The 19,601-nt window shown below is 42.0% G+C and overlaps 1 protein-coding gene across 1 annotated transcript; it reads left to right on the top strand.

The window, feature by feature from the left end:
* The first annotated feature begins 846 nt into the window (after window positions 1-846).
* On the top strand, window positions 847-15,801 carry LOC110953318 (transmembrane protein 125). Its single transcript, XM_022197262.2, has 3 exons — window positions 847-1,167; window positions 6,057-7,507; window positions 12,003-15,801. Exon 3 carries the CDS (start codon window positions 12,428-12,430, stop codon window positions 13,124-13,126), a length of 699 nt encoding a protein of 232 aa, XP_022052954.1. The 5' UTR covers window positions 847-1,167; window positions 6,057-7,507; window positions 12,003-12,427; the 3' UTR covers window positions 13,127-15,801.
* Window positions 15,802-19,601: the final 3,800 nt, after the last annotated feature.

The raw sequence follows: 19,601 nt of genomic DNA, 5'->3' as shown, positions 1-19,601 counted from the left end.
CTTATGGATGGCTGCACCTAATTGAAGTGAAAATGGCCAAGGGACATGTAACCAAATATTAGCATTGCTGTACCCAGCGATTTGGTCACTTTTTCTGTTAACCCATAATAGAGTCATAAAAGAACCAAACTTCATGAATGTTTTTGTGACAAAGAAGTATCTGTACCAATCACTCTATCAGGGGAAAATCAGAGTTGTAGAAATAACTGGAAACTCAAGAGAGCCATGACATTATGTTCAAGGACATGTAAACTTGTGACCACAACTCTATCTATCTATCCATCTATCTATCCATCTATCCATCCATCCATCTTTAAAATATCTTCTTTTAGTAGGAATGACTTTGAACCCCAACATAAGGCTTGAATAAACAAAAAATGAAAGATTAACTGACAAGATTCCCTTTCACATATATCACAAATACAGTTGACAAAACTATGAAACCCAATATGACCGACAGAGGCTCAGCTAAAGGGGCATTGTAATGACAGTGTTCCTTTAAGCGATATGTGGCAGAAAAACTTTAAGGTCACTGCATGTTCTGATCCTATTGTTAATCGATGATGACTGTATTAATATTACATAAATCTGTTATTAATGACTGCGGTCGTTATTGATCAGCCTATTGATCAGCCATTGGAGTGGATGGGTTAAACCACTACTGCTGTCAAAGTAAGCACCTTCAGCTCTGATGTCCAGAGAGGCTTTCATTTATCAGATCTCAGACGTGTGTGTGTGTGTGTGTGTGTGTGTGTGTGTGTGTGTGTGTGTGTGTGTGTGTGTGTGTGTGTGTGTGTGCGCGCGCGCGCGCGCGCGCGTGTGTCAGGTGCTGGACTCCCCACGGAGACCCGGGGCGGTGCGGAGGTCGGCTCGCCGCCTCTCTGTCCCCTCCCATCAGCGTCCCCTGCCGCCGTGCTCGGCCACACCTGCATTAAACGGGGGAAGTCCGTCCGGCGGAGCGGCTCAGAGACCGGCGGAGCTGCAGAGAGAGCGGAGGCTGCAGGAGGAGCTCATCACTCCGGACCAAGCTGATCTGAAACGGAGGGTGAGGGTATGAACCGACACACCGGCTGAGAGACTTTGTGATCGCGGACATACGCTGGGATTAAGACCACGGAGCAGCTCGGTGCGGAATGACAGACCTCCAGTGAGCGGCTGAGCGCACAGGTAAGACTGGCTGCTGATAAACACGATCCACACACTGGAGTTGCTCTATTCCAACTTTTTCATCAAATATTTCCTATATGTGAACACTTGAAAGTGCTAAATCATCCATGTCTTCTTATTCCCAACTGAAAACAACAACAACAATACACACTGATTTATTAAATCATCAAATTATGGTTACCTTTAAGTTACCTGGTAACTTACAGGTAGCCCAGTAAATGTATAGACAACCAAACTTTATAGACTATTTTACATGATTTATTATAGCCTAATGATTCTTATTATCAAATGCCCCACTTCTCAATATCTATGTTTGTCTTAAATCTCCCTTAAACCCTTTTGGCTTTTGCCTCCATGTTTTAATCTTTAAACAGTAGCAAAGTGTTTATTTCTTTAATAGGAACCTGTCACACTTGTGATCTAAGTCATCCTAACTGCTATAATGAAAGGCAGCCTCAGTTGTTTGTACTGCAAAACTCAGCCACAATAAATATTAATAGCTTTTTCAAAGACAAAAGCCACAATTTGTTCACTGAGCCCATGCTGTGTAACGTCCTTATGTGTGACTGAATATGAAGTCAAAGTGATACATTAGACTGCCTTCAGAAGCGATAATATCACACAAAGACGCCTATTCATTATGAATTGAATTTGCTAGAAGAAATGACTGTCTATTAATTTCAATATTGGTGCCTGTTTTTTCACTATTTGTTTGTGTGCGCCCCAGGAAGAATGATTTGTCTATTTTGCCTCCATTTAAAACAAGGAACTGAGATGTGTTGACATTGTATCACACCCTAACCTTTGCACCAGCGGGATGTCCCGTTGTGCGGACGACGACAGCGAAGGCCTCAGATATTCTGTAGATCATCAATTCATAGGGCTACTGTCATATACTCAGAGATAAGGGATTTGCTGCAATGTGGAAAATCCATAAACCACATACAAAGGAAGTGTTGTTGGAGCTGTATTCAAGTTATTGCGAGTGGAACAGATCAATGCGCTGTCCAGGCATGACCCCATTGTGCAGCTTTGCTCATATAGATCTGCTGTAACTACAAGCTAAAGACCAGAGATGAATCATGACAGTGCATCTGGAGCAGGCTGCACGCTATCGCTCTCACTGTACCAAAAACACTTGAAGGATCTTTTAGGATGAGATCTAACACTTAAAAGCAAGTGAGGCTGAAAACAACATGTGATAGACCTCGTTAGGAAAGAGCCTGAAGTCAACACAGAGCGCAGGATGTAAGAGCAGAAGGGGAGAAACGAAGTGAGCCTGTGATTGAATCTGTGGATGACCGTGCAGGCTGCTGGAATTATGGGAGCTGTATATAGGTGTGTGTGTGTGTATGTGTGAGACATGGACACACAGTGGAGAAGAGAGTATGCCAGAATCTTAAATACTCTCGACAGGCGTTTTTTTTCCTGTTTGTTTGTTTTTTTTTTCAGTCAGCAGATACACACAATCAAACATGTCGTTTGACTCTGTTAACTTCTTTTTTGTACATCAAGCAGCTGTAATGATCACGTCCTACTCTGTCCCTGGGCATAACACCCACTCACCCACTAATAAGCATAATCAATTCAGGTCAGTACGGGTGGAGTTGGTAAAAGATCACATTTCCTGATTGTGCTCATAAAAAAAAAAAGTAGTTCCCATTTTTTTGTACTCATCTCAAATCATAACTTTAAGCTGCTTTATACATGATTTTTCATCACAAGACTCACAGACAACAGCCGCACACTGATGTGAGGTTATATTATGCTACTACTATTTGCTAGGCAAGCACACAGCCTCCAGGAAGTTGAACAAGATAATAATGCAATACATGGCAACCTAAAAAAAGGAAAGACAAAATGATATGCCGATCTGTAAATTTTTACTAATGCACTGGTGTAAGGAATTTGCTACCTTTATCTTTCAGAAAAAATAGCCAATTGCTGGTTCTTGGTTTAAAGTTACAATTTAAATATGAGTGTCAGCCTTTTATTCTCATAGCAAGAAAGCAAATAAACATCAAACTGCTTCTCTAAGGTGTTACAAACATTTTCCTAAGTGGGCATGGATGTCTGCAGCCGACAAAATCTCAAGACAATCAGTTCAATAAGTGTTTTCAGAGTTGTTTCTAAAGACTGTATATATTAGACAGGCTAAGCCTCCGAGCTGAAAAAGTGAAGCCAATGAAGAAATATTCCTTAAACCTGCATTCTCTCTAACAGTCAGCAGGAGGCACCTCTTGTGGTTGCAAAAAAAAGTCCAATCGCATAAAAGTTTATCAGAAAATTATAATTTCTGACTTGTTTTACTGCCTCAATAAACATTGTCCTTAAGACTTTACGGTCTCAATCGCTAGTTTCTGATCCCATGCAATGAAGTATTGTGTTTATTTTATGATTTATGGTCCCATTCGGAAAAAAACAGACTATAAAGCAGGGTGTGTTTTATTGCGTGGTTACCTTGTTGTTGACAAGTCGCTAATGTGTGGGCAGGCGTACTCTCCTCTAGCTCTCATCAAGATGCAAAGGGCAAATTCAAAAGTCTTGGCTTTAAAACTGTAGTCCACAAACCATTGGGTGACATCATGGTGACTACATCCGTCTTTCATATGCAGTCTGTGAAGATTGTATATTTGTCTCTATATGTGAAGCGACAAATATCATGGTGGCACAAGCGGGGAAAGTCAGAGGATCGTCGTCGTCATCATCCTGTGGAAACACGAATGTCTACAGATACAAAATTTCGAGGCTAGAAAGCTTCACCGTAAGATACGATGCTCTTATAGTAGTGAAACATCAGTTAAGTTGCTCAGCGAATGAGAGAGACAGCCAGACACTGAGCCAGCCATCCCATTCATTACAATCATTATCACCAGACAGCCGATATCAAATTAGAATATGCTGAGTATCACCTCTAAACCCACAAGAGTAGGGGAGCAGGGTTACAAAAACAAAGACAAGAGGAAAAAAGAAAAAGGTAGCCTCTTTCTCGTCGTCAGCAGGAGTGAAGCAGAAGGAGACCAGCATGTTAATTGGTGATTTGATTAGCGTTTTAATATTGCAGCTGTGCACAACAAGGGAAGGCAAACTGCCGGCCAGAGGTTTTTCCCTTTTTTTTTTTTTTTTTTTAATCAACACTAACTTCTCAACTTCAGGGACCGGCGGCGTTATTACACAGCTTCATCATTATGCATGCCATTCAGTTAATATCCTCCAACTTTGAAAAGAGGGTGTCTCTGCTCTCTTCTTTGCTAATGGAGACAGTTTGACGGAAGCAGAAATATTCAAGCCATTTTGAAATGCGCTCAGCATTTAAGATCTCCATTTGGCTCCTGTTGTACACAAGTGGCTGAATGGAGTCCACAGGCTGTGCAGAGCTGAACTAGGCTGGGCTACATTTTTGTCAACAGCAGTGTGTGCCACCACTGAGAGGGAGGAAGCTCTATTTAAAAAGAGGGAAATGCCATATGCCCTATTAGATAACAAATTTGGCCTTTTTTTTTTTGCAAATGTGCTTGGAATATCTGAGCTGTGATTGTTAACATGTGTTTGTGTTGCGGATTAACAATGCTCGCGTGATGGGAAGTAAATACATGAAGGAATGAGGAGGGTGATGACACCGGAATTTTTACGGAGAAGGCAATGTATGCAGCATGAAAGCAGGTGCAGGGTGCTGTGTATATGTATGCATTATGCCACGGGGGCTTTGAGTCAGGCAGCCTTTTACCTGGATCCAGAGGGGGATCTGTGGCGAAGACGAGTAATCCCTCCCCCAAAACCTCTACCCTATGCACACCTCTCTCTCTCTCTCTCTCTCTCTCCCTCTCTCTGCAACACCAAAACACCAGAGCAGACAGCAGACAGAAGAGATAAGAAGTAGCCACATAAAAGAGCTGGGGTGGTGAGACAGAGAGGGAGATGAGCGAGGTGGAAGAAAGGCAGGAGAGGAGTGTAAAGCTGGCAAGATAAGGAGAGGTAGGAGGGGAAACAGATGGAGATGAGGGTGTTTGTGTGTGGAAAAGGTGTCGCGGGGGGGCGAGGGAAGGTCTTGGCTGGTCGTGCCGGTCAGGGTGATATCGTGCCATAAGCTGAGAAATTAGCTCGCTCGGGAAGGTAGGAATTAAACCACCTGAGAGGGCCAAGTGAAAGGGGAGGGATGTGTTCGTAGTCTGCAATACCAATAACCCGTAAGAATTAGAGTCTCCAGCCACACTGGCACCTCAGTGAGGCTGATAAATGGAACATTAGGTTGCTAAGATACTGATGTAAATACAACGTTTGTAGCTAATGTGCACCAAAGTGCAGCTGGGGCTGATGGGAATTTCATTAATTTACAGGTATTTGGTGATAAGTGAAGTGAACCTTTAATCAAATGTTGATGAAAATTTAAGAAATCACCAAAACTCCCGAGGGGTACGTGAATACCAGAACTAAAATTACATCAATCTATCCAATAGTTGTTGAGACTTTTCAACAAAAACTAAAAAGTTCCGCCCAATTGTAGTGTCAAAACTGAAATTACAGAAGTGGTAGAAGTAGTAGTCTGAACCAAAGTTGCCATCAATGTTAACGTCTCTAGAGACACCTGTGTGGCTAAAAAGAAATCACTAGTTTGTGAGAAAACGTCCACGGCTGCAACGTCTTAATGATTCCTGTTGAAGGGCTCATCTGTGCTTCCCCTCCCTTCATAATGTGTCAGTGGCTCATTTTAATTAAGCTTGTAAATCAGGATGATTAGCGCACATCTCCACTTTAAATGAGTGAAATTTGCCTTCAGAGCGGGGGAGGAATAAATATGTAAGCCCTCTAAGGTGAGCCACAGGGGCGAGGTTACAGTACAGTTTGTGCAGCTGATCTGAAAGTCTTTTCTTTCTCTCCTTCTGTCTTAGGTTTTCCCTTGTGATCCCTGACAGAGCGAGGACAGTGACACTGACTTGGCCATTGTCTCCTCTCTGTTTCCGGACAGAGAGAGGCTCCCAGAGTGCCTCGGCTGTCCATTGTGACTGTAGAAGAAAGAAAGATCCAGCTTGTCTGCATAAAGACCTATTCAGCATCATTTCTCTTTGCCAGCTACATTTGCTACACCGAGAGGAACACTGAAACCTCAGCACTATCCGTAGCCGCGAGCCTTTCCGTCCATCCTCAACCCCTTCTCTTCCCACCCCATAATCCCTATCCCACATCCCTGAGCCCCTTCCCAGTTCCCAGCCCTAGCTTCAACCTCAACGTTTGCCCCGTTCCCAGATGACAGCTCGGAAACATCCGTTACCCTCCCACTCCGCACAAGCCTTCTTTCCTCTCCCTCCAGCCCCCGTGGCGCTTGGCACCGATGCCCATCACATAGACAGATGGAGCCAACCCTGACCCCTCTCCTCGCCCGCGGGGACGCCAAGAGAATCAACGCCTGACTAGAGGAGAGGGGGTGGGTGTGAGTGCGAAGGGGGAGAGAGGAAGGAGAGTATTGCTTTGTCACTACGGCAACACATCGCCTGAACTCCAACGGACTCCCCTTTAGCCCGACCCGAGGCACTTGAGTAAAAACGCGCACAGCAGGAAATTCAGCAACAGGAGCGGAAGGACCTCGTGTTTTTTCCCCTTAAGTTGTGCCTGACATATTTTTGCTTTGATCATTTGGCAGAGATATCTTGTTTCGGTATTTGTTTGGAACCGAGATGTGAACACTGACAAAATTCTAAATATTTGAAGGAATCGGGAAACCACAAATTCTGAAGGAAAGCCTCAGTCTAAAGCACTGCTGAAGTTTCATCCTGAGCCCTGCGCATCTTCTTCTCTTTAGCCTCCGAGATCCAAATGAATTAATAACAGCTGCAATTGGCTGGCAAGACTATTCCCTTTTTGTACTTTCAAATCCAAGCAGTCCACTTTTTTTCCATTCTGTTTTGCCATCTATATAATAATAGAATAAAACAGAAGTGGAAATTTTTCTCTGACAGCGAGAAGGAAATACATGTCAAAGCTCCCTTGGATGTACACATATGACTTTGTCTGCCACAAGTTGCATCTCACTTTTGCTGAACACCCAGACATCCACTTTGTGTTGGAGCATTTGCTGTTTCATTCTCCTGACTAAACATCTCACCTGAGGCCCTGCATTTTTGACAACAAGCAAGATTTTGCCAACTCCTCTTTCCTTGGATGTTGCTGTTGCCGTCTTCAGACCTCCTCTGCTGATCGACACTCTGATTAGCATATAATGCCAGACAACCAATTTTAACAGAACCACGCATCAACAATAAAATGGGGCACTAATGGTCGGTGAAATGAATTCAGCTGGCCAACATAACAGAGGGGGGAATACCGGAGTCCCAAAGCTTCCCAGGTAATTGGAGTGCAGTATACTGTTTTTTACTCTCAAGCACAGCTCCTCTGGTGACCTTGCAGGCTGAAAACTTAGAGCAGGCAGACACAGCGAAAGAGACAGAGAATGATACTGTCTGTCCGAGGTTTACAATTACAGTGTCTTTGGGATTTTTCATCATTACTTTTGGTGCATTAGCATAACAGAGAACGTTTGGACTGTTAGTGTCAGCCCGCTTTCAGTCATTTCAGTCTTTACTGCAGGGCTGAGCGTCCACGGCACACTTATTATTCCTGTCACTTAAAAAGAAAGTCATTTAGGATTGTGTCTTCAAATAAATTGCGATAATGATCACAAGTGCCGCTTTCTATAGCTTCTGTGAGGTACCTCAGACAGTGGAATATGCTGATATAATCATCCATTTTTGATGAGTGAGTTAACAGCTACATTCACGGTTCATAGCAGAAGTTGGGATCTAAATGAAGAGATAAATGGGACTGTCAGAAATGCCGTTTGTTGACTCGTTTGTTTTTACAGTCAGATACAGTAGTACATCTGATCTATATTTTATGAATATGCACGGTATTGTGGGAGTGTGAAAACTGACAGCTATAGTGTGAAGATTCATTGTAAGACATAATGTACTGAAGGTTTTAGTGCAGAGGTGTAAAACCACTGAAATGTTTTATTCCTAGCTTTTTATATATATTGGACAACAGAAATCAAGTAATTGTTTTTGAATAATTTTTCTTTTTCGCAATCTGTGTCAGAGCATATCAGATTCAAGGACCACGATTATAGTGCAAAGCCAGGCTTCTTTTTGGGCTGGACGACATCGACACTTTTTATTGCTTGATAAATTAAGAAAATTTGCACAGTTCTCATTTTCAGTGACAAGCTATAGGAGAAGTCTGTTTCATATAATTTCATATAACACAGTGGAAACTAGAAGTTTTTCTGAGCACACAATACAGAAGTGAAAGCAGTGTTCTGTTTATTTAAATGTGCAAGTGGAGTAATGTTGTTTTATTTGTAAAATCACTGAATTGTTGTGAACAGTAATTGTGACCTCAGTATTGATCAAAATAGCCACGATTATCATTTTTGGCCAACATCATGTAGCTGTAGTCAGTCATATGGAAATATTTCAACTACAGAGCAGCAACCATGTTGACCAAAACAGGCACATTTTCAGCAGTGTCTTGCAGTTACCGGTACCGCACGTGTCAACACAACTAGTTTGTTTGATGATTTAATCAGCACCACACAACTCTGCAAAGCCAGATATGAGTGTCATCCAAAAGCAACACAAAAAAGGTATTTTGGATGTTTCTCCATGCAGAAAGATCCCAAGCCCACCCCGGGATTTGAATCAGGGATCTTCTTGCTGCAAGGCGAAAGTGCTAACCACTACTCCACTGTGCAGCCAGTCACCAATTAACCTGAGCATTTTTTTTGGACTGAGGGAGGAAGCTGGAGTACCCACAGAAGCCCATGCATGCACAGGGAGAACATGCAAACTCCATGCAGAAAGATCCCGGGAAGGCAAAACAGGGATCTTCTTGCTGCAAGGTGACGGTGCTAACCAATTGTCTCGGTGAACACACTACCGTTCAAAAGTCTGATTTTTAATGCAGTATCTACATAGGGGTACAGAGGAACATTTCCAGCAACCATCACTCCTGTGTTCTAATGCTACATTGTGTTAGCTAATGGTGTTAAAAGGCTCATTGATGATTAGAAAACCCTTGTGCAATTATGCTAGCACATGAACAAAAGTGTGAGTTTTCTTGGAAATTTCCAGGGTGACCCCACACTTTTGAACAGTAGTGTATATTGCAAAAAAACAAAATAATGCAAAGGTTTTTTGTTTGTTTTCTTTGGAATTTTGTGCATCCCTGCATTCTTGATTTTTTTTTTTTACTTTTGACCCAGATAGTCAAAAATCACACAGTATATCTGAGCCCTCAGTGACTGTAACTCCAGACGAGAAGAGCACTTTGGTCCTCGGAAAAACTGACTCGTGTTGTGTAAATTGTTTGTGCCTTTCTTCCTGCTTTCTATAACTTAAAAGGAGGCCAGTGGAGAGTGAAGCAGTGAGTCAGTGCTTTTGTGGAGATATTTATGAGGCCAGTATGACACGGCTGATATGACAAGAGTTTAGAGGTCATGTAAGTGATAAAAGAGGAAAGACAGACACAGTCCAGCAGTTCTGTCTCTTTGTGTACGTCTCTGGGTATCAGGCTGGAAGAAACAACATGAAGTGAGATATACTCGTGTCGTTAAAGGTTCGATTTCATCTTATGATCTCTGCTGCGTGCCATTGCCTCTCGCTCTATCACCTGGTTGTTTCCCTCCTTCGCGTTACCAGTGGCTATTCAATGAAACAGAGAGTAATGTTTCCACTTACTGACTGAATCAAAGAGATAGTTTCAAAAACTAAACAACAAAGCTGTAGACGGTGCAGCAGCCTCACATGTAATGTTTTTCTCACATTAACACCTTTGGTTCAGACACCAAAAATAAAAAACAGTCACACACACACCTCAATTTCTGTTATTTCAGTGTCCCCACCTGTCAATGAGCTCAAACCGACGGGGATTAATTAGTGAGTCGACAAACATGCGCATAAGCACACACGCACACACACATTAAAAATGCACTTTCATCGCTGTGTTTCTGTGTGAAACATACACAGGTGCGACATGAGTGAAAACATGCTAACAGGCATGTTTTTATTTTCAGTCTGCACCCTTAACCCCTCATTTACAACCGTTCACTCATGCAAAAACGCACACACAGGCACGTGCTCTGTCACAATGCTCCATCAGATACAGGATGTGAAAAGCTTCCAGAGCAGCATGTTGCCAATAAACACCCTCCTCCTCTGCTGTAATTACCTCACTCCTCATTTCACACCTTGTGTATGCACCTCATATCTCCTCGTGTCACCGTGTTATTGCTCTGCCTCCGTACAAGACAATGCCTGTCCACACTAATAAGAAATGTGATGTTGCATTTAAAGTTTTTTCTGAACAACTGGCTTAAAAAAAATCAGGTATTAGTTTCTGTTAAATGGATTCCAGTGCAGTAAATAAAAATAAAAAAAATCTCAAAATTGAATGCAAGATCATGTATCACTTGCTCAGAGTGATAGATTTTGAATTTATTTTAGAGCATTTTGTGTGTTAGCAAAAACCCACGGCCGGTGAGGACGAGCTGTAACTGCTGTCAGCTTGTGTTGGGGGCGCGTGGGCTTGTGCCGTGCACTGCTGACTTTGATACAAATAAAGCCGCTGACAGGTTTTTAAAGACAAGCTGTCGACAGCCATAACCTTGAGGACGTTTGTTTGTGTGTGTACGTGCGTGTGCATGCTCCGTGTTTACATCATTGCGTTATGGGGATGTGATGAGGTTACAAAGTACAGCACAGAGATCAGATATGCTGAGGTAAGGAAAAGACGTGGGTGAATTGAACACAATAAGTCACACATAATGAACATTCACCTGACGTGCTAAAACATGTAATGGTACAGTGTAGACAGTACACACACATGAGAGAGAAAATTTACTGGACTCAAAGGGCTGGGAGGATTCATCGAGTCAGCTAGCGTGGGCGTGTGTTTGGAAGGATAAAAGAAAGAAAATTTACATTTGTGCATTAGCTGTTTGATTTTGTGCGTGACTGTGTGGATGGGAATTGTTTATTCTATCGACAGCTGATGCTTCTTTTATCCAGCCACCTCTGTAGTGGCAACTCATTACCATAGTGATAACGAGAGATAGCAAAGGTTGCCGCCGTCAGCACACTAAGTTTTTTACATAGTCAAAACTGCAAGTTTGGTTTGTTCAGAGAAACTGTGTGTGACAATGTGTGTGTGCGCCCATCTTTAATTCAGCTGATTTTTATCCGCCGCATATTGCAAAGTTACACAAACTTTTGAATTTAAAAAATCTACTTCACACCAAGTGGAATGACACTGTCTCATTGACCTGTTTTGCTTCACAGTCTGTTACATCTCAGGTCAAACCCACCTTCAAAGAATAAGGGATCAGAAAAAAAACCTTGTTGGTGCATAGCAAGCGTAGAACTTGCTTGAAGAGGGATTTTTAGCTGTTGTGAAGTTATTCTTTAACTCAGCCTGTTCAGCTCAGATCCTTCAAGGTGCACAAAGCAAACAGACATCTAGACTGCACCGTTTGTTCAGACAGCCTGAAAAGCTGAGAACAAAAAGGGTCCACATTTTAATTCTTGTATAGAACAAGTCTCTGTTTAACTTGATGTAACTGAAATCAGCAAGACACAACTCAAACTAGCTAGTTAAGCCTTGGGAGGAGAGCTGATGTAGGAGCCCTGCATCTAGTTCTGTGCTATGATTTAATGGCTGGTAAGGAGCAGAATTTATGTGCCAGCAAGTCATATAGTAGTTAACCACAGTCCTCTGATGGAATTGCAGAGACGACACCCATGAGCAAATAAACCTGCACTAATGAACACATCTGTCTTATCTTCCAGGTGACTGAGACTACACTGCAAAACCAAACTGGACATTCTGTGACTGTTGGGATCTTTAATATTGATGCAGTAAGGACAAAGTTTGTGCAAGCTATAAGGATTCAGGTGCAAGAACTTGAATTGACTTTCTGGAACTGATCTATACAGAGCAGTGTGGACAAAAGTACAACATACTGATCTCAAGTGTTTTCAGACATTTGGTGAATTCCATTTGCTTCTTCTGTAGATTTGCCACCAACTCTAGTCCCATCTGAGATTTTCAGGATAACAGACTGAGCAAATCCTTCAATTTTTTTGTAACCTTCTGCCAGTCGTGACAGACTTGTGGTAATCATTGGAGGATCAAAGAAGGACTAAGGGTATCAGGTGAACTTTTTCTCTTCGGTGGTGGCATCCTTATTCAGCAGGCTGGGAGTGCCAGCAGGATGCCAGAACTGGACGACGTTCCCCCCTTGAGGGGAACCAGAGGCCATGATCCGGGTCTAAGCGGTCCGGCAGACCCAGCTCAGATTCAGCACAACATCCTGGAGGAGCAAGTGGAGCTATGGTGGTTCAGAGATCCTGGGAAATCTCTACTCTGCTACTGTGTCGCCGTGTTTCTGATCTTGGGCTGTGGACTGGGTGGTGTCGGCCTTCTTTCCACTACCACCAGTGTCTCGAGCGAATGGCGGTTGGGTGCAGGAACAGCCTTGTGCCTGCTCGCCCTCGGAGTGCTGCTCAAACAACTGCTCAGCTCGGCTGTGCAGGACATGAACTGTGTTCGAAGTCGACGGCGGATTGACATGCTAAAGAGTGGTGGTTTGTCTGACCTGCTAGTGGTTTTGATTACCGGACTGTCACTGTTGATCTGTGGAGGGGTTCTGCTTCGCTTGGCCCTGGCGAACCATATGCCTAAACCAGGCCAAGCCCTCAATGACATGTACATCTCTGGAGTGGTTTTGCTGGCTGGAGGGGGGGCTGCGGTTGTGGGTGTTGGGATATACTCTGTTGTGGTGGTCCTGCTAGAGAGGACAAGGCATGGACGAAGGTTGGTAGACCGAGTTTTGAATGTCTTCACCGTTTCAGGACACATGGACCGCCAGGCTCGCAGAGAGACTACCTCCAGTCTGGCTAACCTCATATGAGATGCAACCACACTAAAGCTGTGTATTTTGAGCCCTGCCTCGACTAAATTAAAACAGGCTTTATGGCCTAATATTAAAAGAAATATGATTAAAACAAGATTCATAACTTACATGATTGAGCTTGATCACAAACTGATTAGACTGTGTTTGAGAGAAAATGAGTTGAATCTGTAATATCTGCTCGGTACAGATATTAGGCGAAGGCAGTCAAATTTCACAGAGTAAAAATGTGGAAATTCAAGAGTAACACACTGAAAAATTGATTATTATGCGGCAGTGCTCACAATGCAGCTTAAAGTATCCAAATTATTTTTTTTCTCCATGTAATCAGCATTTAATGTTCAGTATGTCTTACTCCATTCACATAGGACCAATGCCAAAATTGTGGTGGCAGTTTGCCTGAAGTAGTGTTTGTATACAGGGCACCAACACAAAAGCATGGAGAACACAGACAAGTGTGGCAGTTCAGATAAATGATAAGCACAGATTTTTATCTCTCATTATTTTAACAGCCTGCAACTCAGTACAATTAAGCTGTAGTGGGAGCAAAGTCTGTGTGTCTAAACTGATCAGTCACAACATTAAACCACCTGCCTAATATTGTGGAGTAGCCAATCATGCCATGGACACAGATCCTCTGGGGGCAATAGATCCTGTGCGCTCTGCTTGTTGTGGGATCAGGTTTGTTCATGTAGTCGATGCTCCGTCACATTGGGATCTGGGGAATTTGGAGGTCAGTTAAACATCTTGGGCTCTTTGCTGTGTTCCTTTAGCTGCTCATGAACAGTTTTTGCAGTGTGTCGGGGTGCACTGTTTACTTGGGGATGCTGCTACATTGCAAAGTGCCATTGCTATTGGGACAGTGCACTTGATCTGCATCAATAACTTGTAGTCCACTGCAGGATCTTGCAGGCCATTTCAGAGTGGGCTGAACCTCGATAAGCTTATCAAATAGCAATCTACTCCTCTGTAACATTGCCATATAAATTTCACCATTTAGGCTGACATAACAATCCGTCTGTTGTTCAATTTCGTACGTGCTCATAGAACGTCCAGTAACTACTGATCGTCTTTGTTTCTATTGAAACATCAATTATGGGGCTGTAGACATTCTCACCACCGTGTGCCTGTTGCAGTTCCTGCTGTGGAATAACATCTAACCTTTAGGTAAGCGGTACATGTCAAACTGACATCGACATGAATCCCTTAACTCAGCGTTTCTCTTGTGTTGTAACATGATCAAGCTAATTGACTCCACCAGCCAGTGGTTCTAATGTTGTGGCTGGTCGGTGTATTTTTTAAGTAAAAATTACGGGGACTGTAAGCCTACAACATACCAAAACCTGTCTTGTCTTATAAAGGTGACATTATTTTTTTGTTGGAGGGCAGCACATTCAAGATAATGTACCTGTGATTTACATCTATGATCTATCCTGTCAAAGTGACCTTGGACCACACATCTGACCACTACCTGCTCATTGATTGTAAGTTGTTGGAGTTTTGAGCTGCGGCTGAATGGCTACAACGTACAGGACAGGACACAGAGTGACTGTAGACAGGGCGACATAAATATGTAAGAATGTCCAAGCCGCAGTCCGTCCATGTTTACCAAAATCATATGAACATTCTAAGCTGATGAATTTAAGGGATTCTTTGACTGGTTCAATGATGCTTTCATCAATTTAATAATAATTTAACATACTTCATGCAGTAGAACTATAGTGTTTGTGACAGACTGTCAAAACTTCACTGTAATGTTAGGCTGCCTGTACACATGACACACATGATTGTTGAAGAATTATATCACAGCACTTCAGAATGTATGGATGGTGTGGGTTTTTTGTGCATCAACACAGTATTGTCTTAACTGTGAATCTTGCATCGCTTTGTTGTTCTTCTATCAGTGTTAATATTTTTGATATTGTCACCGCATCAAATTCCTCTGTGTAATGTAAACTGGTCACTCATAGTGTTGGAAGCTCTGTGGAGCTGTTTGACTTCATTCTCTTTACTTTATGGTTCCGTCTTACTGTTTTCATCAGCCCCTGTTGGTAGCCAGTTTTATCATTAAAGTTCTGATAAACTCATTGTACACCACGTACTTACCACCACCAGGTGAACTAACAAGCGTCTTTCTGGACACTAAATCAGGAAAATGGCTGTCGGACTTCATCAGCAGCCAAATGCTATATAACTGCAGTAGCAGAGATCCACAACCAATACCATCCCATATCCTTTGTAGAGCGGTGGATCGACATGCTGTTATATATTTTAAGGTGTTTGCAGTGAGTCACAGAGCACAAACAAGCAGTAAAAAAAAAAAAAAAAAAAAAAAAAAAAATCATAAATAAAAGACAGTGCATTTCTACAAGTGTTAAAAAAGCTAGCCAGCAAGCTCATTAATACCTTGGTAAATTCTTGTTTTTTGGGATAGCACCTGAAGGACTACATTTCTGCTTTTCCAGTTCAGTGTAGGAGGCTATTTGCAGTCTGTCTACAAGCACAGGGAGGGCCAACAGTTTCAAAGGGAGGGACTCATACCCACTAATACACATACGGCTGAACTGGCTGCCAAAACTTGTAACCGAGATTCTTGATTTACGGCGCACACAGAGGGTGAGAAGGACACCAGTACTCCACTATGTCTTTTTATAATAAATATTTTTTCCCCTGCATTATCAATATCATGTTTATGTTCAAAATCACATATATTGCACCTTTAACCATGGGGCACAGTTTGTAGTCTCAGCACATTTCATTTCTCAGATGTGTTTCTGGTTCAGATACTCAGTCATAATCACTCCTCACAAAGCAAAGGCAGAACAATCTGCGACATTCAATCCATTACATCAACATGGCCAGTCATAGAATTTCAACGCACTTGCAAAAGTTTCAAGTGGGTTGTCAATAGGCTTAATCATTTTTCACTGAATTAGGTGAATTCCCGGCATGCGGCCGATACTGCCGCATTGTTATTATGACGTCTCATTTGTTTCCAGAAGTGTTTCAACGTTCGCTTTCAAAAGCAAAAGAAAAAACTCCATTCTGTTGGAAAAATCCGATCTGACACTATGAAGGTACAAAGAAAAAAGCGAAGGTGGCAAATGAAGTTCATTCATGTTCGGGAAATGTTACCGAAGCCTTTGAAACTCATTTCTCACAGCGCCTTAAAGCACCTCAGAAAAAGCCATGCATTGTGTTACATTTGTGTGTGTGTGTGTGTGTAAGTCAGTTGCGCCTCTTATCTGTCTGCACACACGCATGGGCCATTGCCTTGAGACAAAAGGGGTCACACAGTTAACCATTGTTGGTGTGATGACAGACAGCAAACTGAAGGCACAATGCACAAGGAAGCGATCTGTAGGGGCTGGTATAGGCTAGCACCACTGTCTGTCTCTCAGCATACTCAGAAAAGAGCATAGCTCATGCTGCATTTCTAAAACACATGCAGAGATCCTGTTATTCCAACTTACATAAATCTGTCTTTTGACCTACACTGCACAGCAGCAATGGCAGGCTGTCCATGCATGACAGCCAGAAGAGGTGAGCAGAGCAAACAGGGAGGGAGGGCTGATGCTGTAGAGAGAACACTGTGTGGGAGGAGAGGAATCAGAGCTTTTCTGAGAGGCCCAACAGAGAAAATAGTGGAAAACAAAGAATAGAAATAAGAGAAAATGTATTCTATTATACAGTGGGTTCAGAATGCATTTAGAGACCTTCACTGTTTGCACTCTTCATTGCATCTTTGGATGATATATGAATAAAACTGCCACCACCACATATCAGCACACTACTCGGTTTTACAATTCATGTCGAGATCTTAACTTTATGCAGATGTGGAGCAGGCAACCCAACAGCTCAACTATCAAAATGCAACACTACCAGAAGGACATTTACTCAACTACTTCACTTAAGTACAGTTTTGAGGCAATTGTACTTGTATCTGAGTAATTCAACAAATCATATTGTCAATTAGATAAATGATACAGACGGCCCCATGATGCAACACGGCCGATTTAGATTTGTTACGTACGAAATCTTAGCTTTTTAGATCCAGTTATACTTTGACAGATACACTGCAGCTTCAAAGCAAAAATACTCAGCCATGGTGCTGACTGCTTATTTTTCATGAAATGTTATCTAGCATGTAAAGAATGCCATTTGTACATGTAAACAAGGTTTTAAAATAACTAGATTTTCAAAAGTGGGCTTTAACTAGAATTATACCAGAAGTGCCTCTTGATTAGCTTCCCTAAACATAACCCTGTTTACAAAAACCCAAAACTGCCTGGAGATCACATATCTCATCTGACCAGGGACTGCCTTGAGATCCCTCAGGAGTTACTTAAAAACATTGCAGCACAGAGAAACATCTGGAAGGTCCTGTTAATCCTGTGTATAAGTAGAGGACTATAGGAATAGATGGAAAAACACCATTTTTATCCAGTGGTGTCCACTTTTCTACATAAAGAGAAAACACATTTTTCGAAATGTTTGCAAATGTATTAAAAATCTAAATCAAAAGTACTCAGACGCTTTCCTGTCATACTCCAAGTTGTGGTCAGGTGCATCATGTTTGCTGAGATGAGTCTAACTGGAGGGCCCCTGGGGTAAGTTCATTGTTTAAGTCGAGTTCAGAAAGGAGGACACCTGTTTGTAATACAATCCCCCAATCCAAAGTGCATTCCGGTTCCTCAGTCCCTGTTTTTAGCGAGTGCAATTTATATAAAAGTCCTATACCAATAATGTCTGATGGATTGATGTCAGGACAAAAAAAGCCATGAAGTCCAAGGAATTCTTTGTAGACCACCATGATAAAATTGTGGCCAGACATAAATCACAGCAAGGACAAAAAGCCTCGAGTGTTTCCTGGAGCACAGTGGCCTCAACAATAACTATGAAATGAAAGAAATTTGGAACCATCTAAACTCAATTTTAAAATTGAGTAACTGAGCAAGAAAGGCCTTCATTAGACAGGTGACCAAGAAACTAGTGATCATTCAACAGAGTTGCAGAAGTTGCAGACATTAGAGAATCCTCCTCACCATTTTAGCAGCACTTGATCAGTCAGGTCTTTATGATAAGGCAGCTAGAGAGAAACTATTCTTCAGTGAAACATGCCAGCCCACTTGGAAGTTTGCAAAACTACATTTAAAGGACTCCGAGTACACTAGCCCATTATGTTTGCTGAACACCAGACACTCAAACATCACCAAATACTGCCCCTAAGGTGAAGCATGGTGGTGGCAGCATCATCCTAAGGAGGTTCTTAACAGCAGGGACAGTGAGTCTGGTCAGAACTGAGGGAGGGATAAATGCAGAGGGGTCCTTGAAGAGGCATCTAGCTTTATTTGCCCAAACAAAGTGCAGACTTTACAGCCTATAGAACCTCAGTAAAGAGACCTGAAAATGGCAGCTCACAAGTGTTCTCAATTTAGGGTGATGGGTCTGAGAGGATCTGCAAGGAAGAATTGAATTAACTGCCAAATCCAGGTGCGCAAAGCCGGTAGAGATTTACCCAAGAAGAATGCTGTTACAATTGCTGCTGGACAGGTAGTGCCAGATCTGAATGCTGAATTTTGCTGGTTTGAGCATTAAGATTTTTAATAAACTTGCAAACAATTCTAGGAAACATGATCTCACTATGGCACTGGGTGTGGGTCAGTGGAGGATACAAACAGCAATTGTATCAATTTCAAATGGAATCTACAACACAAAGTGCAAAAAATGAAGGAGCCTGCATACTTTCTTAAATACTGTGACTACATCTGAATGAGAAATTTGTTTATTCCCAATTTCAAGTACATTTTTAAAATTTGAAAGGTGTGTAATGTGTGTAAAATTCGTTACCCTAATGTTGTATGTTCAGTACGATTTAGTTGAACATACCTACAGTACAGCTATCCTTCCCAATCATGCATTCACCAGGATTGTGAACAAATGAATACTGTTCAAATTGGTAGGGAAATTTCATTTCATAGAAGGTGCATCTAATATCAAGACTGAGAGTCAGAGAGCATGATTTAAAGGATTACATCATTCTATCACTGTCAGCTGTTAATTAGTAAGATTTAGAGATGTTAATGGACAGATTTTAGCACCTTTAGGTAAGCCAGGCTGTCTTGCTTTCCTGTTTCTCTTTATGGCGTCTTATGGATTCAGCTTCATATCTAGCCTACAGCATGGTAATGGTATCAATCTTCTCATCAAACTTTCAGCAAGAATGTAAATGAGCATATTTCCAAAAATGTCAAACAAATCCACTAAAAGCAGTGCACTCTGATGCATCCAACACCTTCACACTTTTACCTTTTGAATATTTATAAAGAGCTCAAAGCAAATCTGTCCACTAATGTGCCAAATTGTTGATGCTCTGCATTTTAGAGCTGCTACTTATGTATTATAATTTCATGGAACACTCTAGTTAAGAACTACATTTGAAACTTCCTTTTACAAACCAAAGAATAATCTGAAA

This window comes from Acanthochromis polyacanthus, chromosome 4 (assembly GCF_021347895.1).
Source record: "Acanthochromis polyacanthus isolate Apoly-LR-REF ecotype Palm Island chromosome 4, KAUST_Apoly_ChrSc, whole genome shotgun sequence".
In the NCBI taxonomy this organism is placed as follows: domain Eukaryota; kingdom Metazoa; phylum Chordata; class Actinopteri; family Pomacentridae; genus Acanthochromis; species Acanthochromis polyacanthus.
This window is presented reverse-complemented; position numbering and strand designations above follow the sequence as displayed.